The sequence below is a fragment of the Chroicocephalus ridibundus genome, chromosome 1, assembly GCF_963924245.1.
Source record: "Chroicocephalus ridibundus chromosome 1, bChrRid1.1, whole genome shotgun sequence".
Taxonomy (NCBI): Eukaryota; Metazoa; Chordata; class Aves; order Charadriiformes; family Laridae; genus Chroicocephalus; species Chroicocephalus ridibundus.
The window spans coordinates 149,728,142-149,753,591 of NC_086284.1; the positions used below are offsets into that span (position 1 = coordinate 149,728,142).

At 41.1% G+C, this 25,450-nt stretch overlaps 1 protein-coding gene across 1 annotated transcript in view; it reads right to left on the reverse strand.

Annotated features, from left to right (window-relative positions):
- Positions 1–155: 155 nt before the first annotated feature.
- The window catches only part of PIK3C2G (phosphatidylinositol-4-phosphate 3-kinase catalytic subunit type 2 gamma), a 288,301-nt gene continuing 263,006 nt past the window's right edge, over positions 156–25,450 (reverse strand). The window contains exons 33-34 of the mRNA XM_063323201.1: positions 7,229–7,354; positions 156–1,465 (exon numbers count right to left, since the gene is read on the reverse strand). Of these exons, the coding sequence (XP_063179271.1) occupies positions 1,313–1,465; positions 7,229–7,354 (279 nt within the window). The 3' untranslated portion in view covers positions 156–1,312. The remainder of the gene's footprint in view (positions 1,466–7,228; positions 7,355–25,450) is intronic.

Here is a 25,450-nt window from a genome sequence, read left to right on the forward strand (position 1 = left end):
ACTGATTTGTGAGCGTCCTTTGGGAGAAGGCGGCAATTATCTTCAGCTTCTGGCATTATTATTCCTCTTTTGACCACTTTTCCACCTGGTAGGACAAATGTCAGACCTACTCAGTATACGGTAACTTAAAATTTTACAGCAGACCAGATCACAAATCAACATGTCTCCTGTGCCTTAAAAATGTGCCCTTGGTCCTGGAAAGGTGTATATACACCATCAGCTATGTGTGTGTAAGAGGCTGGCAATAATGGACAGTTCATTATGGGTGCTCACGTGCTAAATGTTTAAAGATGTGCTTAAGTGCTTCCTCAATTTAGGTAAAAATGCTTTGAAGAACAGAGCCCATAATTAGCCTCAGTGAACTCAAAGGAACCACTCACGTTCACTGTTTAATATGTATATATACATTTTATAGCCCTGAGGTCAATGCATGTATTGACTTGATTCCCTTATGCAGCATAAGAATGCAATGCGGTAAGACTGGTGAACAAACAATCCTTAGAGCATGATCTTAAATAAATACCACACTGAAAGCTCACATTCAACATGTTTTATTTATTGGTGAATACTAGCTTCTCCCTCCTCCTTTCTTCTCACAAATGACTGGTTATACCTGCTTCTTGGATGTCAAAATAAAAGAAACAGTGACATATCTTATTGACAAATGAATATCCTGGAGTGAATATTACATTATATCAAAAGTTAAAAGCACACCAACATATACTGCACAAAAAGCTTGAAGTGCAAAACTTTTAAGTTTTTGGTGTTTATGGTGTTTGTTTTTTTTTTTTTAAATATATGCATTGATTGTATAAGATTTAACATGAAATTTGCTAGACCTCTGAAATGTATTGGCACCCAGCGAACCATGCCACGGTTCTCTGGTGAAATCATCATCTGCAGTGAGGTCATAGCAGATGCTGATAAAGTACACCATTATCAGCATTGTTTCAACACAGTCAGTGGAATTAATGAGCAAAGAATTAGGCCCCACACTTCGATGTGTACCAAACGTAGTATTTTTACAGTACTATTTCATATGAACAAAACAAAAATCTTTATTGCTGTCATAAGAATTTCCCGCATGCTGCTACAAGTTCTTAGCACGTGATTTCTTAAACTCACACTGACAGGAATCCGTTGCGGGAAGGTGGTAGCAATTTTAAGACAATAGCCTTATGATTAGAAATGTTAAGGTATGCGATCAGCAGATGACTGCATATTCTCCAGGGCAACTGAGACAAAATGTACCGTGGGAAATGGGAATAAAGAAACATTAGTAGATAAATTATTGAATTATCTTAGACAACACTTAAATTATACTGTTTCCCAGTGGATACCACTTTTCTTCATTTAAATGGACACTGCTCAGTTGAATGTTAACGGCTCCCACAAATGCTCCTTTGCTTTTCACAACAAGCTTCAGTACACGGCCTTTGAGCTCTGTGACTTTGTCGTATACAACCTGAAATCATATATAGTGAAACAGAAAAAAACATACGAACTCGTGAATCTATTTGACAGGCAAAACACAGCATTCAGGATGATGATTACAATTTTGTAATAATTGCTTTAAACTGCCCTCCAGAATCATACACTACTAACGATGAGCCAAAATCATTCAACTTAGTGAGTTTCTGTAAAAGAGATTCTGCCAGCTTAGGCTTGTGAAACCTGATTACCAAGCATTTGTAAATAAATTTGCAACCCGTGTTGTACAATGCTTGAGAAAACAATCGGTATACATAATTGTCCCTGTGAAAACTGGAACCCTAACGTAAGCAGAGTTTTGAGCTCAAATGTGAAGAAATATCAGATCCTCCATGATGTTCACCATGGAATGGTTGATAATTGGTTGATAATACAGTTGATTTTCTGGAGAAGAGGTTCAGATGGAAGGTACTCATCAAAGACAGCAGCATGAAAACATAAGATAGGTAATTCTGTAAAAGTATAGACTATTCTAATTTTTAAATATCTTTCCATAGCAGATGCTTTCATAAATGGTATTGCTCTTCTGGAAAAATTAGGGAAAAAAGGAAAACAGTTTTGATGTATTTTTTTTAACCTATGTATATTATATTTTTTACATGTTCCTTAGTGGTGCCTTAAAGCAACTTTACATTGCATTGATATGTCTTACAAAGGTGTATCACATCAATGCACAGTACCGCAGAATTTTTTCTCGGTATCATACTTGTGATTAAATCTTGTGCTATATACCAGAATTAAAAAAGATCAAGCCAAAGCAAAACCAAATTTTCTCCTAAGGAAGAATTCCATAAAATTTCATAACTGTTCCAGATGCAACAAACCCACATCATAAAAGAGATGATAATCTTCCTTTGAAAATTGTCTGTATAAATTTTACTATTTCAATACAAATAACTTTATGCATTATTCTGGATGCTAACTGTATCCAAATGTGCCCATTATAAAAATGCTCGCATTTTTTAATGGAATCATCAAGTACTAAACATGACAGAAATCCCAGCCCACTCAGTAGAAGTTGTAGGTGTTGCACATCTCTGAGATTGAGCCCAATCTAGCAAGTAGAATTTACTAAATTTGGATGTTTCTGTTACTCAAGAAGTGCTGTTAATACTTCTCAAATTAAACGAGACAGCTTGCTTAGCATCTCTTTAGAAAATTACTGAGGCCTATAGTTTTTAAAATATCCTGGAAATTACCTTAATACTACGAGAACACACAGAGGTTAATGATGAAATGTTAATGGTGTATTTTCCGAATTTATAAAAAAAACAATCTGGAGTGATAGACTAACAGGAATGAGCTGCATTCAGAACAGATTCCTATGTTTCAGTCTCTGCATTAATCAAAAACTGCTGAGTGAACTGCATGTGGGTTGACAAAATGTGCAAGAATGCTCTCAGCTAGTTTCGGGCCTGAAAGGTAAGCTTTGTTAAGAGAAGTACATGTAATCTAAAATTTGTATGGCTGGAAATGTTTCTGCTGTTTTAGTTGCAATGGAAAATGCTTTAAATTTTAATCTCTCTGTGCAATTTAAAAAGCAAACGCAGTGACATACTGCCGCTTCAGGAGAATGAGAAGGTGAAACTGCCTGAGAGGAGTTTGCTATGTGTCCTGGTTTTGGCTGGGATACAGTTAATTTTCTTCCTAATAGCTGGTATAGTGCTGTGTTTTGGATTTACTGTGCAATCTGAATGCAGTCTATACATATGTCACTGCTGGGGTAAAGTCAGACCGAGCCCCCTCTAGCTTGGATGTCTGCTGGGCTGGACTGCTGGGTCCTCTCTGTAGCCCGGTACCTGCTAAGAGGCAGAAACGGCCACGGGAGATGTCCTTCAGGCAGGGATAGAGTTTATAAAGGCTCAGTCCCACCAATGTCCCTCACGCTGAGCGGCAACAGAGAGGTGGTTCTGAACTTCACAGGTGGATCCAGGAGGCTCAAAATTGTTGCTCCTCCCAGACAACCCCACCTGGCCCCGGCTGCCCCCGTGGGACCGCAGAGTGATTTTGTCTCCACTGCAAAGCTGCAGGGGTGTAGCAGTGAGCGCCAACCAGACAGGACATCAGGCCACTCTGGCAGCAAGCACCACCAGACAGGACACCAAGCTCTCTGGTTCAGGGCGATAATCCGTGCTGTGGGGATGAACGGCCGCTGCCACTGTTGTGGGGGAAAGAAAAACTGTCCCACTCGCTCTTTTTAACTAGAAAGGTCTTACCAGGGAGCAACGTTCCCTTTTTCGTTTACAAACCTTTGGAAATCATAGTATGGAACAGCTGCCATGAAAGCTGTGCCTGGTGCTTTTTGGTGTTGGTGTTTACTGTGCCTATTTCACTGAGTCGTATGTGAATTAAAAATTCCAGCTTCTCTGTCCCCCAGTGGCATTTCCCCACCAAAGTCAAAGTGAAATGATGAAGAAAATACGAAAAGCAAGGACGGGTACCAAAAGCAATAATATAGTTTAGAATAAATCTATGATTTGATTACTGAATTGATACTGTTACCAGATAAATGTGCCTTGTTTCTTTGCCAATATATTAAAGTTATCATCTTCAGATGTTGCTTTAAATCACCAAAAAGCGTACCTGTAAGCTGTAAGAGCTAAGATATCTTCAGTATGGTGGATCACAACAGGTGTGAACTGGGGTAATGAACAACTTTCAATCTTTGGCCAAAAAGAGGCTTTAAGTTTTGAGCAATGACAGACCTTACAGTGCAGGGTGGGTGGTTTTCAAATGATCCCAAAAAACTGGTTCTAAAATGGTGTTGCAAATTCAGCTGGAGCAAAGTATGTATCAACAGGATGGAGGGACAGAAGAAAGGTCTGGAGATAGCTGAATTAATACGTGGATAAAACAAATGCCACCTGCCCAAATTTCGTAATCAGAATAGTTAAATCCTGAAATGATCACGTAGTAAGAATATTTGCCTTCCATTTATACAGCTAGATCAAATGGAGGTGAGTTATACACGGCCATACAGCAAATCAGTGGGACAGTTAGAGCTGGAATTCGAGTATTCCTGGCTGCAAAAAGAGCAGCAGTACTGACCTACAGGAGTCTAATGACATTTTAATCACAAATGCGGGACAGTTGCTTCTCCTTAGGTAGCCGTGGCACAGTTCCTAGATTTGCTCTTCATTGTCCAAATTAGCTTTGATGCGCGGTGCTGGAAGGAGCGGCTGTGGCTCCTGGTGCCGCCTCCGTCAGGCTGGCTGGGGCTATGCTGGCTGTCGCAGGCAGCGACCCCCCTGTCCCCAGGGCAGCTGCAATAGCACTAAAGGACTGATATGGCCCGGGTCTATTTGCTCACATCTGGCTGCATCCCAAGGGCAGGACAGAGAACATCCCCTCTCGTTCTGGCTTCATTATGGCAATGCACACTCTGCTTTGTCTTGGACGTTTGCTCGTTTAGTGGGTGCGCATACATGCAGGCACTCAAGAGACGAACGGAGGAGAACCGAGACCTTGAAGCAAGTCTAGGGCAAATGCCACACACGTGAGCAAGACACCGCTGCAGTTGGTTCTGGTCATTGCGATTTTTCTTGGCAAGAGTTTAAACTTAAATCATTCAGATTTATTTTCAAATTTTTTACTTTCTCAGTTTTCACTAAACTACTCTGGAACCTTCCGAGTAACTCTTACTTATTCCTAGCAGTGGTCTATAAGGAGGTATGTTATTCTTATTCTCTTTACACTCTGTTCCATTTTTATGTGTTCTCTCTCTTCTTCTCAACCATCATTTTTTAATGCAATGTTACATCAGAGTGAATGCAACAAACTCCAAAATCCAAATAAAGGAACAAGAGAAAAAAGGAGTGCTTGTTAAAAGCAACTCCAAAACATTTGGCATAGTTCATTCTGTTACCAGCCCTCCTGGACTTTCACATCTTTACTCTCACGCACATGAGTAAAAATCAAAAATAAAATGCACTTTTGCAAGGCTGATAATTTGCTGTAGGCAGTCATAAGCAATAAAAGTACAAAACTAAACCCAAAAATACCCAAGAGAAGCACATTTCAGGATTTTCTCAGTCTTGAACACAGAGAGAAATTAATATACAGCTTCCTTCCAGCCATTTGGCTTTAATAAAAACTTATGAACTCATAAAAAAGGCTAGTACATTTCTGTACACAGCGTTTTGGACACTAACTAACTTAAAAGACAGCTGAGTTATATTTTTAGTAGTTTTTCTTCCCTGGGGTGGCTTCTGCCTCAGTCTACCAGCATTGGACAGAAAATGCGTACAGAATGATATCACATATGGAAGAACAGAGCTGCTAACAGCACAAGCATCGGGTTTGAAATGTCCAAGTTCAATGGAACCATATGTCCCCACTGTGATTAGCGCTCCTGGTGAAAAAGACTGAGCATCTGTGAAGAAGGCTGTACGTTTGGAGTAAAGGATATTAAAGTTTCCACGGAATTTCTCTTAACAGCAGTGGGATGCTCCTTAACCACAATTAAATCTCCTCCCAGCGACTACTGTCTGACTGCAGACAGGATTTTGGATTTTCTTGCGCTCAACTTGATCTAATAATGATTAGAAAGATAACTGCCTTCCAGTGCTGCTGGCTGGTTCTTGTCTGCAGTCCATTTTGGATACTTTACAATGAATGTCATTATATAATCATATTATATTTCTTTGAATATCCTTCAAATGTAAAGAAATTTCGTTAGGCAGGTCCATTAGACCCATTCCACTGTCTCTTTGATTGCAAAAAGATGAAAGAATGTAACAACGATAACAAAAAAAGCCTAGTTCCCTGTTATTCCTCTGCAGTACCATAGGGAGGGAAATCTGCCTCCGCTGTTAGCAGTAGTACCACTCGAGGAGCCCACTCACAGAAGTGCTGGAAGTCATCAGCGTACGCAGGTAACTTTTGTAATCAAAGAGATGCGGGAAAAGAAAAAGAAAAATATTAAAACTCCAGGTCTGGGAAACTAGGAGATAAGGACTCTTAGTCTCAGCCAACTAACTTAAGCTTCATCGTATCTTATCTATGAAACAGGGTGGAGTGGTAATATTTTCCATGCCTTCTACTTTAAAGCCTGCTCAAAAGTGCATTTGTAAATTGCTTGGAGATCTTTAGGAGATTTGCTATATGTAATAATTATAATCTCCAATTCCACCTACTGTTTGAATCTCATCTGCCCTTACAAAAGAATATAGTTTATGCCACTTCCTATTCTGTCGTAAATGTTCCTCCATACAAATGTTTCTTTTCACCCCAGAGGCATGGAGCACTTCAGTGGTGTGTGAAATAATTATATATGGCTGTGAACTGCTAGCATTTTGCCATGAAAAGAACCGGGCTATTTCTTATTCTGTTATCAATTTGGTTGTCTATTTTCAAACGTGAATTTGAATAACAGCATCCATTCGATTAGTAATTTTTACGTTATTGTATAAATCTACATTCAAAACAGTCTAGGTTTTGGTGCAATGGTGCTTGGTCTCATTTGGCTAACATATAACGGTGGTTATGGTGTAAGATAGAGCAGCGTGAATAATCCAACTGCTTTCCCAAAGAAAGGGACATAAAGAGACTGTTTCACTCCTGAGAAAGATGCAAAGCAGAAGATTGTCCCCATTTGGGGTTCAGCTTATGGTATGTTCCTTCTTTTTGATCGTACTTGTTGCAACAGCTCTAAATGCTGTATCGTTACTTTATTTCAAGCGTGGGCAAAGAAAATCAAACAAGTGAGAAATGGTGGAAGAAAGCGCACGGTACTCACAATTTCATTGTAAGTGGGGTCAGAGCTTTTTGGAGCTGTTCTTGTTTTCCTTCGACTGACCTCATCAGGATCCGGCAAAAGATAAAATTCAGCGTGTGCACTTGGGGCAGAGCCATCTGGGAGGCGCTGAAAAACAAAACGGTCATAAATATGAATGCCCATGTTCTAGCAACGAAAACAAATAAAGAGAACCAAATGAAATCTGGACTTTAAGCAGGCAGAGAAACATGTTACATTCTCAGTATTCTCTTGGCTAAATTGGAGTGCTATTGCAGTAAACAACAGGAATTCTTAGAATTCAGCTTAATATTGAATCAGGAAAATAGAAATGAAATAATACAAGGACAAGGTAAAATTGCCTAGCTTTAATATTTTACATTCTGATGGAAAACCCTTAAGCCTCAATCTACTTTAACTCAGCTTAATCTGATACAAAGTCTAGCCCTTCCATTTTCCAGAGCAATGCATAGAAACTGGATTCTAGCCAGTAAGCTCCTATTGATTTTAACCCCTAAGTAGCAGTGCTGGTGCCGGGGAGAACTGGTTGTTTCTAAGGGTGTTTCATTTTACTACAGAAGAGCCAGGAGCATTTCCTGCAGCAACACGGGCAGAACAGGATTCTTATAATAACAGTCTTTCTGATCTCTCCCATCACACAGCTGCAAACGCTCTTTAATTTTCCTGTTCAGATTACTGAACGATATTCCAGATATTCCATCTTAGGGTAGCTACTTGAGATCAGAGACAATCTATTAACCAGGCTCAGTCACAAGCTAATGCTGGTGGGTGGAGAGGTTTTTGATAACTTCTGAGCAGCTGTAAGATTATTCCTAAAGCAACATTACAGTTACCCAGAAAACACACTGGTAGCATGAGAGGCTTTAAAAGAACACACAAGAAACACAATCATGAAAAAGGATGGAACAGGTATCTTGCCGGCTTATGTCACTTAGTGCGGAGCTTATAATTAAGCAGAAACCTTTGTGTTGGGAACACAGTACACAATCAGAAAGCACAAAATGGGGCATATCAAAATATCAACAATTTCAACCGCATTACCAGCATTTGAGGCAGCAAGTTTACCTGACAGCTCACAGGCAACCCAGTGACAGGACGCAAATGAAAATGCAGGCAAAATGAAGAGATCTTAAAACGTTTGGAACGGATGAACCCAGAGCATTACACAGGCGGTTGTGTTTACATTTCCCATTGTAATTTTACCTGGCTCAGAATAAAGTACTTTCTCAGATTTTGATTATTCACAGTATGTGTCTAGAAATATGGGCTTTCTACAGGCATTATCAACAACATATCCTTGTGATAGGAGAAACCGCTGGTGTCCTAGCAATAAATAACTTCTCTATTGGGAAGAAAAACAGTGCTTGTGTGTGTGAGCAACCAGTTCTTGCACAACAAATCTCTGTTTTTTGTTATCTGAAACGATCCTTCAAGGCAAATGATGTGGTCAACTGCAAAGCTTATTATTGTTATCATTAACACTATACAGCATCAAAGGATGCACGACTCAAATCATTACGTATTGTCAGCACTATGTGAACGATTAATGTTACTGTTGCTAAGCTCCCCAAAGTACACCTGATTTAAAATATACATGGGATTTACACAGATGGGAGTCAATGGCCAAAATCAGAGTGCCATTAAATGGCAGTGAAACTAACAGGTATCTTCTAGGACAGAGCACCATATTGTTAACGCAGGGTTTATAGTTTACACTGTGCATTTGAAAGCCCATCTCTATTGATCTTGTACTATACTAAAACTTCAATCAAGGATTACACGTAACAGTAAATTGAACGGTCTCTTAAAAATCAGGACGGAGAAAGAAATGTAGCCTTAAACACCAGCCCAAGCATCCAGTATCCTAACTGTAATCAAGCTTTTCCCTTCCCAATGAGTTGATAAGCATCACTGTAACTTGAAGGTCAACAGATTTTAGTTGTTTCAGACAAAAAAGGGAACATGGTTTAAAAAAAGAAAGGAAAAGGGGCAGTCGATCTTGAAGAAAACCTTATCAGCTCCACTGCTGAGGCCCAGCACAACGATCTTCACTATCTCAAGCATGGAAATACAGTACAGGGAGAGTCTTGTAAAATGTCAGGCTTTATAAATCATCCGTGCAGTGCATTGCCTAACCAGGGACTGTGTCAGAGCTAATTTTGAAAGCTGAGGTCAGCAGCAGCTGCAAAGGGCACCGGTGGCTGAGGAGCCCAGATGGCAGGTAAGGGGCTACGAAGGCAACAGAGAGGGCAGCTGCGTCCACCCAGTTCTAGTGGCCTTTGAGCCACCCAGCTCAAAGTCATTTGTGCTGTGCCCCACTGCACACCTCAGGACAACAAAGGCACAGATCACTGGCAGCATCGTTTTCATTTGAAACAGGCTCAGTCTGACACTCGCCTGCCAGGGAAAGAATCCCAGCTGATTGCCAAGTGTGACTGTTTAACAGGACCAGGGGATCCCGAAGCGCATGCGATGAATCGGAAAAAAAAAGTCAGACAAAATTGTCACTGCGCCTCTGAGTTGCTCCTTGTACCCTGCTGGCAATGCTGGCACATTATCTAGCTGTCAGCCAGCTAACCGGCCTCCATCAGCCAACTCCTCCCAAAATTTAAGGACAGCACTTTGCGGTAGTGCTGCGGCCATGTGAAACACGGACAGAAAACCCACTTCCTCACTATCCCTTTGAATGTAGCTAATACATGCTGAAAGAGGTGAGTGGGAGGAGAGGGTCAAGAGACAAAATCAAAAAAAGAGAAAATTTTAGCAATTCAGAGAAGAAAACTCAAGGCAGAGCAGTTGCTCTGGGATCTTTCAGAGCTAAAACAAAGCCACTTTTCATGAATAGTTGCAATCAGCAGCCAGACTGTTAGAGGTAATTTAAACTGCAGCCACCTGAATTCCAAACAGAGATCTTAGTTCTGGGTGTTGGGTTTCTTTTCCCCCCAGCTTTACAAATAACATTTTCCCACTTCACCTCTCCTTGTCAAGGAAAGGCAAACAGGCCACTCCGAATTCCACAACTGTCCCAATTCTCCACCTGCAGCGGCGCTGTTATGCCATCAAGCGATCAAAAAGCTTCAGCTGAGCACTCTTCAAGCTGGATCACATCTTCCACTTCTCAGCTGCCCTCCTCTGCCTCCTGACAGGACACGAAACACCTAACCAGGGTCTCTTACATGTTAAAAGGGCTCTGTCCCGCTACACGCTCATCCTTCAAAACCACTGAGGAAGAGGAGGCATAAATCAGCCATGGCTTTACAGCAGCAGCGTCTGGGCAGCTCGCATGATGAGTTTGCATTGGCTTCTCTTTCGATTGGCGTGGTAGTTGAATCTTTTTCTTGTGGAGACCCTGCTTCACCCAAGGATTTCTTGAGACAAGACTCGCAATGGCCGTGGAAGGAGCTGTGCTTTGCTGGACCCTCCCCTACCGGGGACAAAGAGGGATCTCGGCAGTTTGAGAATCGCAGGGCGAAAACAAGAGTGGGATTAACATGGCAGAAATATCTTTTTAAATCTAAAGTAGGTGAAATTTGAAGTAAACTGTTTTATTAAGACAACTTGACATGTCAGGCAAAAATCCCAAACTTTTGGGCAAACTAGTACTTTCTCAGGCCTTCACATGTGAGTCGAGCATTTGTTTGAATGGAGAATGGAGAAAACATCAGAATATTTATTTTTTTTCTTTCTAAAGATGATGTCTTCTGTCATATTACAGTGTCACATTCAGTGAGCAAAACCCCAACCCCCCCGGATTATCCTTTCACTTCTAACTCAGACCGCATTGGCACATTTATAAACTTACGTGAACATGAAGGATATCTGACCTAAATGCCAATCTCATTTGCACCAAAGAACCTCTGTTCTGGTGGGTCCGCTATAAACACAGAGTAAGATTTCTAGCGGACTTATGAGTAATTCTGAAATCCAGCAAAACTCCTTTTTGTAATTATTAATGGATCAAAAATCACTGACTTCTGTCTATAGACCAGGCCTGAAGGAAAATCAAAGGGGACCTTGGGAATGGTATTTTGCCCTTTAACTGCTCTCAAAAACCTTCAGAGCTTGAGATCAAGCAAACAGAAAAAACTAAACTTTTAGATTGAATTCTATTTATGTTTAGTTCTGCAGTCATTTAATTAACCCCAAAATAAAGGAAGTTACTTTACCTTCCTTTAAAAGAAGTTACTCCCCATTTAAATGACTGTCTTAAATCTTGGATTGTGTATGCTTGTAAATTAATTCAAGCTATAAAAATCCGTAAGGCTGGAAAGGTATAAAATCGAGCTCCCAACAGAAATGCCGTAGCTCTCCTACGCTATGGACAAAAAGAAACACCAGTAATTTTTGATCTGCCAATAAAAAAATTGGAGTTGAATTTAGAAGCTGACTCCCTCTACTTTCTTCAAATACAAACAAGCCACTACTGAACAATTTTCTCAGAGAATGACCTGCCTGCTTGGCCCTGATAATGACTGATGTTTTTAAGAAACTCAGTTACAACTGTCTGTGTATATGTTTAAAAAAGCAGTTTATTTTTGAAATGTTATTTTTTTCTAAAGTCAGGCAGAAGGTGATGAAAATATTTAAGAATGAGAGGGAGTGAGGGAAAGGAAATAATACTCTGGATTTACTTCTCTCCAGATCTGTAATTCAATACTGTAAAACTAATATAGACCTGTATCTGTTATGGCTGTGTTCCATTTTTCACTCCAATTTTATTTTCCAAAACCAAAAAAGTATTGATATTTGTGTACAGAAACCCACACAGATAGGTTATGTCCCGTGTAATTTAATTTTAAATATACTAGCTGTAGCTGGGAAATAATAGACGAAATTAAATTAATTTTTTCCACAAGAATTACATTATCCTAATGACTTTTCTCCCTTGATCATTACTAACCATCCACAACTGGATTCTTTGTTAGCATTACAAAAGGCCTAACTACTTCAAAATTTGCCATATATTAAACTATGAAATTTAGCAGCCAATATGAATATTGGGCCTTAATCATAAGAATTTTAAGGAAATTTTTATGATTTTTAAAGAATACACTTTAGGGATAATTTACTGTAATGCTTTTTAAAACTCACCTCTTCCTAAATAACATCAAATTTTCTTTTTAGGCGACTATTGCCTCAAATTTGAATCATGTCATCAGTTTCTCTTAGTGTTAGACATGCAGATATTTTTCCACCTTTTGTCCTAGAGTGAAACAGATTCACCACTCTGTAACATTTGATACTTCCAGCTGCTGTTCTCTTTTTCCCATTTTTCATTTTCAACCATCTTGACAAAAATAAAAAAATAATCAAAGGTAACTTGTATTAACTAATGCCACCTTTCCTCCTCTATAAATAACTTCCTTCCCCCAAAATTAATTTCCTGGACAACTTCAAATCTCAGTTGCTTTCTTCCCCTTCTTCAATGAAAAAGGGAAATCCAGGCTTTAGAAGTGCCCCCAAATTAAAAAAAAACAAATAAAAAAAAATCTTTCACTTTGTCCAGTAGCTCTAACTCTCAGTTTTCCTATCCTTTACCTTCATTTTGAGTTTTTCTCTTACATTCACTGCATTGAGAATTTATCTTCTACATAGTGAAGAAAGGACTACAAAATATCCCTTAATGTTTAATATTGAGATATCCTCACACCTTCAAAAATCATATCACTATAGCAAAGGATTAGAAAAAAACCTTCACGTCTACAAAGCGAAATGTTTACATAAGTGTAGATATGAGGCAGATTTGATTATTATCCAATAAAGGAGGATTAAAAAAAAAAATCCACAGAAGAATTCAGCCTTGCACCCCAGCAACCTGTTTAAATTACTAGCTGCCTCTTGACTAAATTAAAACTAGCAAGAAATGTGGAAATGCCATCACTGCTGCTACATTGTCTTGCACTTTCTCTGGGTCCCCGCGTAACTTAGCAGAGAAAGGCTAAGCCCTGTCTTTGTACGTTGCCGCTTAATTAACAAACACAGCCTCTGCCTCAGAAAAAGATAACCTGCTCTGGGCTAATTCTAAATTTAAAGAGCTGAGAAAATAACCAGCACTAAACCAACGGTATTACAAAGCAAGAGGGTCCTTCAAAAACACAGTAAGATATATAAACCTTCAGGACAAACGGGATTGCTGTGTGAACGGGCGGTTGTGTTGTTACTTCATAAATCCTAACGTGGGACTGAGGACCCTTCCTCGTTTTTCCTTTGAGCTCTGCATCTCCCGAAGCACTGAAGACCTCTTTCCTATGCTGCTACTAAGCTTTTAGTTTTCCTGCCACGAAATATTTTCAAATTACTTCAAATAAATTCAAAATAAAATCACATTTGCAGTAATTAAATAATAATTACAAAAGAAGATAATCCACCATATCGCTGTGGTGCACCCTGCACTGTCTGCTATTGGCAAGAAAAAACAGAAAAGCAACTGGCCAAAAGTGACGGCATGAATAAGGTATTTTTTCCCAAACAACTGCTTTTTTCACCTAAAATTTGAAAACGTTTAACTGCTTCTCTGCAAGATAAGCTTTATTTTATTGTATTTTCTGATCCCAATTTTTTACCCCTCTTCTCTGTGAGCAGCTTCATTCCTATTCCTAACTTCTTTCCTACCTCACGCATGCATCCGGGTATGTACGGAAACAGAGAAGACACACTGTGACAGGGGGCACTGGCACGGAGGTCAATGGCAAAGCAACAAAAAAAGAAATGAAGTTTATCTCAATTTAATGTAGGGAAATAAAAGGTACGTTGCTTCAGAACAACATATATTTTGTTTCGGGGAAGTTCTGGAAAGTATTTTTTGAGCAGGCAATTTCCACCTTTCAGAAAGAAAGCCAGGAGACTTAGTGCCAGTGGTGTCAGTGGAGCAAGACTGCAGATGGCTTTGTCATTTACTATGATAAAAATGCTGAGGCGCTCTATCCGTGCTATTGATTTTAATCTCCACATATAGCTTATTCACTTTGTGCAACCCAATACCTTCAACATCCTCATCAACCTGCCTGTTCTGCATGTAGCTTGTCAGTGCGCCAAATGGGAGAACCGCGGGTGCTGTTCCTACACAAATAAACCGTGCTTTTGTCACCAAAGTTTATCCCAGCCCTTTCTCTCCAAAGTGAAACAAGGCTTTTTGGACAAAAAAAAAGTGCAGGTTAACTGCTTTGGCTTTGTTTGTAGTAGAGTAGCAAGGACTTGTGCAGACTATCTGTTAATAAATGACGGTATGCCGCATTGCTAACGGGGAAAACAATGCTGGCAAAAATAGGGTCAAGAGCCGTCCTGAGTCACAAAACCTCTACCAAGTGAAGCAGCCAACGCTGTCAAAGGTCTCCTGGCTGTCAAATGGGAAAAACTAATCCTCAGTCACTGAGGCAGAAGGGAAGCTTCACAGCTAACACCCCGCAACAAACATGCCAGTTCTGGGCAAAAATGTCAAGGTGTTGACCTATTCCAGTGTATATGTGACATGGAATCATAGAATTGTTTAGGTTGGAAAAGAGCTTTAAGATCACCAAGTCCAACCATTAACCTAACACTGCCAAGTCCACCGCTAAACCACGTCCCTCAGCACTACATCTACGAGCCTTTTAAATAGCTCCAGGGATGGTGGTAGTTAAAAGAATAGTCTCCAATGCTGAGCCCTGGGGAACAGGCCCCAATACTGAGCCCTGGGGAACACCACTTGTGACTGGCTGCCAACTGGATTTCACTCCATTCACCACCACTCTTTAGGCCTGGCCATCCAGACAGTTTTTTACCCAGCAAAGCGTACGCCCATCCAAGCCATGAGCAGCCAGTTTCTCCAAGAGAATGCTGTGGGAAGTGGTGTCAAAGGCTTATACTAAAGTCTAGGTAGGCAACGTCCACAGCCTTTCCCTTGTCCACTAAGCGGGTCACCTTGTCACAGAAGATCAAGTTAGTCAAGTAGGACCTGCCTTTCATAAACCCGTGCTGACTGGGCCTGATCGCCAAGGTGTCCTGTAGGTGACGCATGATGGCACTCAAGACTTCCCCAGCACCGAGGTCAGACTGACAGGCCTGTAATTCCTCGGATCCTCCTTCTGGGCTTTCTTGTAGATGGGAGCCACATTTGCTAGTCTCCTGTCAACTGGGACCTCCCTGGTTAGCCAGGACTGCTGAGAAATGATGGAAAGTGGCTTGGTGAGCACCTCTACTAGCTCCTTCGGTATGTACGGGTGCATCAAGTGTTGGTCTGGCTAGAACTCACGCATGACCTTTTTTCAGCCATTAAACTCAAAAAACAACTCACTCACACTGGGATACAACTGAAATAAGCAATTTCAGTGGCATTGGGGGAGCTGGCACAGCCCTGCACCACTGTAGCACGGCAGAAATTGTCTACTGCTCTCCGTCAGAGACTAACTAGACAAGCACTCTGCTGTTAGGGATTTTTTTTAAAGGAACAAGAATTATTTGTTAAATATTTAACAAAACTGGTTTTTTTTTTTTTTCTTGTGAGGTTCTGGGAAACAGGCTGGATCCCAAAAGATTCAGGGTTTCCTAAGAACTATGTAAAATGCTTCTGATCCGCTTCAGTCATTTGAGAGAAAAGCCCACCTGATTCTCCTTAGAATAATGTAAATAAAATGAAAGCTGACCTGCAATACTCAGAAGGTCATAAGGGTTCCCCTTCCAAGCCTTTATTTCTATAAAGCTCTGAATCCAGAATCAAACACTTTCAGAAAGATGAAGAAAGGAACCGAGATGTAGCTCTGACGCCCTGTTTAAAAAGAGTAATTCATCGTCTTGATGATCCAGAAAGGATAGACACAATCCCCAATGAAATGGAAAAGAGTCTGTACTACCATGTGATGATATCTGTCAGGTAAAACAGGCTCATGCCTTTTACTGACCATCGTCAGTAGCAGACAAGGAGGGCTAGAATTTAGCTCCAGCAAGTAATGATACAGCTCTGTGTGAATTTACTATTTCTGAATCAACAAAAAAGAAAAAGATGTCTTAGAACGGCTTGTGTCCCTCAGTCTCAATCCTGAGCTCTGAGACTCCTCTAACACTTCACCAGTACTCAGGACTACGTTACTGGGTACTTCACATAGCACCATGTGGGTATAAAAAAATTCCCGAGGCTGCAAAAATAATATAAAAGAAGGCAACTGGATAAGCAGAAGTGTGAATATATTAAATGTACAACTCCCAGGAAAAGCTCTGAGCAAGAATCACATAGAAGTTTTTTTTCTGAAGGAGAAGGAGGTGACAAGATATGTTCTAGATTCCTGAACCACATGCTGTATTACTATCTTTAAGTCATTTAAACTTCGCTTTTTTTGCATAGATGAAAGAAATCAAGTTTCAGTCATACTTTAAAATTATATTATTCTATGGATAAGCAACGTTGGTGCAGGGCATAGAATGCAGAGAGAAGATTTCATGAACAGATCTCTGAAACTTTTTTTCCAGAATTACCACCAAGCCTGTAAAGAAGTTAAATTCCATTGCTTTCAACCCTGTATTATTGGTGTGCTTGGAACATTTAATTTTCAGATGACTGTTTAGTCGCAGAGTCTATGCCACTGGCTGAGATAAGACTGATTTCGTGTGGACCCTTAGAAACACAGATCCCAGCGTTCCTTCTGTCTTGAATAATGCACAGGGGAGAACAAATACTTAAGACAACATCCCCATTTTGCTTTTCTTTTGAAATCACTCAGGATTAACGCCATTGCTGCCTGTTAGAGGGCATGAAAGAAAATTAGCCTTTGAGAAAAGAAACACAAGCAAATGCTGTTCTGATTCTATCTCTCTGTCACATACATATTCTTTTCTCTCCCTGCCTAGGCACAGATAGTAAGTGAATATAAAAATGCATAAAGAAATAGTGACGCTGTTATCTGTGTCTTCACCCTGCACTATTTTTCTTCTCAATTTCTAAATTTGTTAAGAAAGTCTGTATGTGCCTGATCCAGACTATTTTAAATTTCTCAAACTGTACAGAGCTCCCTCCACTTTTCTTTAGATTATTCTGCAGCTTGCCGTCTCCCTTTGTAAGAAAGCATTTCATTACACAATGCATGCAATTTCTCCTCCTTAGTTACCTCTCATTACTTCCACTTACGCTCTTGCTCAATGTCCTAAACAATTCCTCTTGAACCTTGCTGTCTTCTCCCTTAAATATTTGCACAATTGACTTGTGTCCTTGTTAGCTCGTTCTTAACTAAGTTAGGTTTTAGTAACAATAAATCACTCCTGAAGAATCAATCAGTCCCAAGTAACTCTACTGAGAACTGTTCTTTGAACCGGTATTCTTGTTTTAATAAAAACATCCCGAGAGAAATATTTTACTATCAGAGCCTTATAAAGATGAACTACTTTCTTTCTGCACCATGACACCAGGATCTGGCCTTTCTCATTGGCATCTCTCACAGCAACCTCATGTCCCACCATTGGCTTGTTTTATCTTCACATTACCGGGGGATATAGATCTATACCTCCCCAAGGAAATACTATTCATTTGCCCAAGCTGGTTGTAGGGTTCTGGAAATTACTTTTATTCTCTTGATCTTGCTCTGTCTCCACTATTATTTTTAATGTTTTCTTCATTTGCGACCAGTGGCAAATTTAATTTATGTTCACCTTCATCTCCCAGATCACTCATCTTACTAAACAGAGCTCACTGTTGTTGCTTTCTTTTTTTTTCTTTCTAATTCAACACATATCAGCTACATAGGGAATTACTTATTTAAAAATTAGCAGCTAGAATTTAGAGCTGAGGCAGGACTGCGACTATGACAGATTAGAGGGTTTAACAAGAAATAATAACACAACTTTCTGAACAACATATTTGTCAAGCACCTTTCATAACAAATATGTTGGAATCCAACAGTAATCCCTGTGCCACAAGAACAAACCTCATCTCTTCCCAATTTAAACCGCTGCTGAGTAGTAGTGCCCTTTGTTTATAGGTCTTCAGCTAATTTTCAGTCCAAAAGAGAACACAGTCTATCTAAACGGATTTCCATACATTTTTTAAAGAAAAGCATTTTCTAGGAATATAAAATGAAATCCAACTTCTAGCTTATAAAATGCTAGAGTTAGTAAAAGAGCCTTCTTTCCATGGCTTTTTATTCTGTTTATCTGTGCCAGTCTAGGGAGAACTCCATCTGAATGTGTTACTTCCTGCCATTGGCCAAGCTGCTGATTTTATGCTGTCACCAATACTTTCTAAATAACATTTTTTCACCTCAAAGAGGTTTTTTTCCACTCGTTTTCCATCCCTGGATGACCGACCATGCTTGGTCTACCTATGCAACATCTTCCCAATCCCTGTTGTCTGATCCACGGGCTGCAGCAAAGAAAGCAGGATACATTCACAATAGTCTGAAAGCATAATGTGGCTTTTCATTTAATTGGCAGGCATTGCCTTGCTGGCAGGTAATATATTTTCCATTTAAATCTATATAATGACGTTCATAAAGTGTAAAAGTTAGTGGGCTCATGAGAGGAACGATGGGAACCAACCAAGAGCGAACAAAAATCCCCACCTCTTATACCCACCTCAAGCTAGAGACAAAACCCAGCAAAGGCAGCAGAGCATCTACCTGTACCTTATGTAGGAACTTCCCCCCAGCCCTGCACCTGCAGCTTAGAAATAAGTCCCTGTGGTTTAGGGGACGCTTGGCTCTCACCTTTCTTCCCAAAGCATTTAAGCCATCACGTCTCTCACAAACGTTTTTGGAAGCAATTTGTACTCGGATGGTGTAGGACACGAAATGGAAAGAGGCTGGATGTCTGCGTAAGCCTAAAGCTGATTACTAATTCGTCACCCACATATCAGCTATCCCAGAATCATTAATCACCCAGAGTGGTACATGACAGCTTCAGAGCTTTTATAAAAGGAAAGCTGGAAGTAGTTTTGGAAAGTACTGTAAGAGTTTATTTTTCTTCCAGCAAATTTTCCCCCTGTAAAATTAGTTCTGAATTCATCACCCACACACGCTTTCCTGAATTTTAGCAACATTTTACATTTATTGGCATGAGGTTCAGGATAAGTTGGCTTTGTTTCTCCTCCCCACTACCCCTGAGGAGTTATTCTGTCCACAAGAAGTAATGGGCAAAAATGTTTAGCAGTGAGGATTGAAAGTTTAGCCGCTTATCTAGAAAAACAGGGCATGCCTGAAGTCATGGCAATGAAGTCGGCAGGCAAAGCAGACTTCCTTCTGAGCCAATGCTGAAACACCATTCCCTTCTGGTTGTCTGTGAAGCGGGGAAAGAAATATATAAGCCAGCCTTCTCTGAACTTCAGAAATGGCTACTCCTTTTGCCTCTGGTGTCTTTTTGAAGAGGTGAGCAAGCCCAGCAGTGCAGCAGTCGGCTGTTCCTGGCTGTGCAGGACTAGGCTAGCACACAGTCTGTGCTATGTAAGACCTGGAATAGCCTCAATATCCCCCATGATCTGTGTTGGTTCATACAGATGAATGGAACTGGACTTGAGCATTTCAAGTTCAAAACCTATGTGACCTCAGGAAGAAAAGGAAAGGTTACGATCTTTGGAAAAGGGGGTTGGCTACTTATGAAAAATACCAAGATGTAGTGAAGCTATACAGGGCAAAAATGAGAAGGGCCAAAGCTCAAGCAGAACTCATCTTGGCCGCCACGGTTAAAGATAACAAAAACAGGTTCTTTCAATACACCAATAGAAAAAGGAAGACTAGGGAAAATGTAGGCCCGCTAACAAATGAGATGGGTGCCCTAGTGGTGGAAGACACAGATAAGGCAGAGCTACTGAATGCCTTCTTTGCTTCAGTCTTCACTGCTAAAGCTGTCCCTCATGAATCCCAGGCCCTGGAGGCAAGGGGGAAGGTCTGGAGAGAGGAAGAGTTTTCCCCAGTAGAGGAAGATCAGGTTAGAGACCACTTGGCCAAACTGGACATCCATAAGTCCATGGGCCCTGACGAGATGCACCTGCGAGTGCTGAGAGAGCTGGCAGGTGTTAGTGCTTGGCCACTCCCCATCATCTTTGACAGGTCATGGAGAACAGGAGAGGTGCCTGAGGACTAGAAGAAGGCCAATATCACTCCAGTCTTCAAAAAGGGCAAGAAGGAGGACCCAGGGAACCACAGACCGGTTAGTCTCACCTCCGTCCCTGGGAAGGTAATGGAGCAACTCGTTCTGGATGTCATATCCAAGCACGTTCAAGAGCAGGAAGTTATTGGAAGTGGTCAACATGGATTTACCAAGGGTAAATCATGCTTGACTAATCTCATAGCCTTCTATGATGTTATAACTGGTTGGCTGGATGAGGGCAGAGCAGCAGATGTCATCTACCTTGACTTCAGCAAGGCTTTTGACGCTGTCTCTCATAACATCCTCCTTAGGAAACTGAGGAAGTGTGAACTAGACGAGGGGACAGTGAGGTGGATTGAGAGCTGGCTGCGTGACAGGACTCAGAGGGTTGTGATTAATGGAGCAGGGTCGCGTTGGAGGCCTGTAACCAGTGGTGTCCCCCAGGGGTCAATACTTGGACCAGTATTGTTTAACATATTCATCAACGACCTGGATGAGGGGACGGAGTGTATCCTCAGCAAGTTCGCTGATGATACCAAACTGGGTGGGGTGGCTGACACCCCAGAGGGCTGTGCTGCCATCCAGCGTGACCTGGACAGGCTGAAGAGCTGGGCAGAGAAGAACCTAATGATGTTCAACAAGGACAAGTGTAGGGTCCTGCACCTGGGGAGGAAGAATGTCAGGCACCAACACAGGTTAGGGGTGGACCTGCTGGAAAGTAGTTCTGAGGAGAAGGATCTGGGGGCCTTGGTAGACAGTAAATTATCCATGAGCAAGCAATGTGCCCTTGTCGCCAAGAAGGCCAGCGGAATTCTGGGCTGCACAGGGAAGAGTGTGGCCAGCAGGTCAAGGGAGGTCATTCTCCCCCTCTACTCTGCACTGGTGAGGCCACAACTGGAGTACTGTGTCCAGTTCTGGGCTCCCCAGTTCAAGAGAGTCAGGGAACTGGTGGAGAGAGTCCAGCAGAGGGCAACAAAGGTGATTGAGGGACTGGAGCATCTCCCTTATGAGGAAAGGCTGAGAGAGCTGGGACTCTTTAGCCTGGAGAAGAGAAGGCTGAGGGGAGACCTTATTAATGTTTACAAGTATCTAAAGGGTGGGTGTCAGGAGGATGGAGCCAGACTCTTTTCAGTGGTTCCCAGTGACAGGACAAGGGGTAACAGGCACAAGCTGGAACATAGGAAGTTCCAAACAAATATGAGAAAAAACTCCTTTACGGTGAGGGTGACAGAGCACTGGAACAGGCTGCCCAGGGAGGCTGTGGAGTCCCCTTCTCTGGAGACTTTCAAGACCCGCCTGGATGCAGTCCTGAGGGATGTGCTCTAGGCAATCCTGCTTCAATAGGGGAGTTCGACTAGATGATCTCTAGAGGTCCCTTCCAGCTCTGAAAAAAAATTCCATAATTCTGTGATAAGCACATGGCCACAGTTTTAGACGTGGCTTTCAAATTTGACTGCTAATGTTCAGTTCCCCAGATTGAGACATTCAAATCCACTTGCTGCATAGCAAGGAAAGGCTAAGCTGGAAACAAGGACAGAAAAAGGAGTACACCTTATAAGAAACTTCTTTTTTTTTTTTTTTTTTTTGTCTGATGCTTGCAACAGTTCCTGTGATAGTTCTTGTAATTATGTATTACTAGTAACAGTGGTGCCAAAAATTTCTGAGAAAGGAAAATTACATGAAAGCAGTGGTATACTTTGGACAATATCTTATCCTTGTGTGGTAAGCGCCTTTGGTTGTTTGAGGGTTTTTTTATGTACAAAGGTGCTTCAGTATTACAGTCCTTAAAATATCCTAAAGTAAACTAAATATGGGGTAGTCACTGAAGATAATTAGGAAGAGGAAGACAAATGATTCAGAAGAAATATTGTTTAGATAAAGACAGTTTTGTGTCCCAGTGTTTTTTCAAAGATGGAATTTTAAAGGCTATTATTTTAAATGACTGACAGATAAAGAATTCATATATTTGATTCTGAGACTTAACAGAAGCACAGCAAGACTGTTATCTTCTTTCAGTGGAAAAAGGGTAAATGATACATCCTTGATAACTAAAAAAAAGGAAAAAACCCAAGATCTTGAGTTTATAAAAACTAAACAGATAGAGGGTGACTTGTTTGGGTAACTTATTTCAGAGTCGGTCTTCCTAGTATTTTAATTTTCACAAATCTACCTCCACGGCTTGTACGCACATCTAGGAGCCTACGTTTTTAAGGCAGTCTCTCAGGCTTTCTTCCTAGCGCTCCCCCTGTGCTCCCATTCCTGTCTGCTGCCATTTTTCTGGCTATTGTGCTGCCACAGCTGGACTGGTTTTGCTCTTAGCTACCATAAATCCTCTCACATGCCAAAACAAACTTCCTCCCAGTTCCTGTATCTTCCTTCTAAGACCGCTTAGTGCACTTTGCCAGGTACGGCACTCTTGTGTTTATAGAAGAAGCTTGCCCTGTCTCATTCCCTCCTGCTGCCGCATCCTCCACGACTCAGAGGTCTCTCCATATAACCTCTCCATCTTTCATCGCTCCATAAAGGTTTCCTTCCAGCCCGGCTTCACTTTATTAAGGCAATATTGCCTGTACCGCCTATGCCTAAAGTGCCCGGTGCTGCACTGTCTGCATTCGAATGCAGCAAGTAATGCCCCAAGAGGCTGACTTAAAATTACATACTATGTATATTCGGAAAATTGCATTTTTTTAGCTTTGTGGCTTTTGTGTCTTTAAAAGTTGGATTTAAAGCTTTTTTTTTTCCTCAGCAGTCGTCGTGATGCCGTTCAAATCACAAGTAGAAGCAGTGAGTGTGATGTGAGTCACCTGACTTACAGAATCTCAGGATTCAAATAAAACTATGAATTGCTGAGGAAAATCTTGAGACTGAAATATCGTTAGTATCTTATAAATATCTATTTAACAGAACTCGTCTTCGTTGTGCACCCACCATCTTCAAGCGTAGACAAACATTAGCAACCAGTCTTAGATCTCTCTGTTCAAACAGCTTCTCCGTCTGCATTGCTGGTCTCGATGCGAGTACTTTCTCAGTGAAAAAAACGTAGCTTGTGCTTTATAGGAGGTTGGGTTAGGTTAATGGTCCTTCCTCATCGCAAAAACTGTAAGGCTGCTCTTCTCCCTTGTTGGCCTTCGAAGCATTTTTTGATAGTTTTCTTCAAGCAGGACTGGCTTTCGTAACACGTGACTGAAATGTGGCAGTGGTAAAGGAGAGGACGTGCTGAAGCAGATCTAGGGGCGGCTGTCTCGTACATCTGCAGCAAACGTGGCACGTGTGGATGCATCAGATCAAAAGCGCCTGCACTGTGGAGTCCCTGCATGCACCCACATTAGACAGCCCTCTGGCAGGTCTGCACCAGACCAACGCTCTCTCAAGTGCTGTTGCGGTTTTTGTCTGTGACATGCCACACGGATGGGGTTAGCGTCGTGAAAACGTCCTGCAAAGCTATAGCACTGCACTCCTTTGACTTCCTCCTTTAAAGAATCTACGTGACACTTGACAAACACCACTAGCTCCTTATGGACTGCCTTGTGCGTTGTATATTAATACAGGATTTGCACGGCAGGATCTAGATCTCCTATTAAAACCCTTGGAAGTAAACCCACACAAATAGTAAACAGAATTTATTTACATGGATCAAAAGTCTCTATCACAATTCCTGTCAGTTCTGTGAAGCTACATTTGGGATTAATTTAACCCACTACAATTATTTTCACATCTGAACACATCATAAAATCTCTATAAAGAGACAAATTAAATGGGAAGAGCAGCACAAAAATTATTTACTATAAATTATGAAATAAAACAAGATAGCAAAGTAATCTCTGCACAGATGAACCACTAAAATATAATTAGTGAGACTCCGCAAAAGACTGAATATACCTGAAATAGCTTTAACATGTCTTGAATAAGATATGATCTTGGCATACTTTTAAAATCCCTGTTCAGCTCAACAAAAAAAAAAAAAAAGGAAAGGAGGGAAAAAGAAACGAGAGCATGTCAGAGAGATTGATCTATATGACTGGAAAGCTGAGAAGATTACTAATGGGATAAACAACCTTTCTGTTATAGGTTACAAGTCTGAAGGCAGTCCAGCATTGCAGTACCCCAAAGCACGGCTATTCATATTTCAGATCAGATGATGATGGATGGATGGCCGGATGGAAGGAAGGAACTGGAAGCCCAGGATTTAAAAACATGATTGCCTAAGTTAGGCTGCTAAAATAATGACCTTATTTCCAAGTCATGAATCATTGCTAGTCTTACCGAATTTGACTCCTACCACTTCTCTGTAAACTCACTAAAATGGATTTGATTTAAGTTACCTACATTCAGAAGCCAGACAACTACTTAAAGTTATATTGTCCCCTTCCATAATGAAGTGAACTGAACCCTGGATTTTATGTTTGCTATACACAGCTATCTATGCTGTAATTTATTTTCCTTTAATTAAATAGCTGGAACTTTCGAAGTTAAAGAACACTGTTAGGAGCCTATACATTTCAAATGATGGAAACGAGGAGAAAGACTGTTCCTGACATCTGTAGCTCTGTGTGCACCTCCACGTCCCCTGCCTGAGCTCACAGTAACAGCATCAGCACGGCAATCACTTAAATATACCCCTCCCACCAACTAGAACATTACCAGAAGTTTATCAAAGTCACTTAGCTTTAAAAAGCACAACAGAAAAAATAAAGAGGGTCTTATACTATATCCTGAAGGTAAACTTTGTATAAATTGGACCTGTCAGCAGAGGCTGATCTCACCTGTCAAGGTGGCGCATAGGAAACAAAAGACAAGTCTCCCGGGACAGAGACTTATTGGATATTATAAACCAAAGTGATCACGCTCGAATTGCAAATCAGAAGCCAGAGTGGCCAACAGAGAACAGCTGGAGCTGCGTAAGCCTCATGTGTCTCATACAAGTAATTAAATATCCACCCTCATTTTCTTACTGGCTGGTGCTCACAGACGCCCCTCAGAGTGGCCCCATTTAGGGAAAGCCATTGCAATCCAGTTTGGGATGGAGGCAGCGTCAGTGTACGCAATGAGAACCCGCAACAGTTAACAAGTGCTTTAATCTCCTGGCTAAACAAAGATAGCGAAGGATCTCTTTGCCACAGCCATTACTCGAGACTTGGGCAATTGGGAATGCAAGAGCAC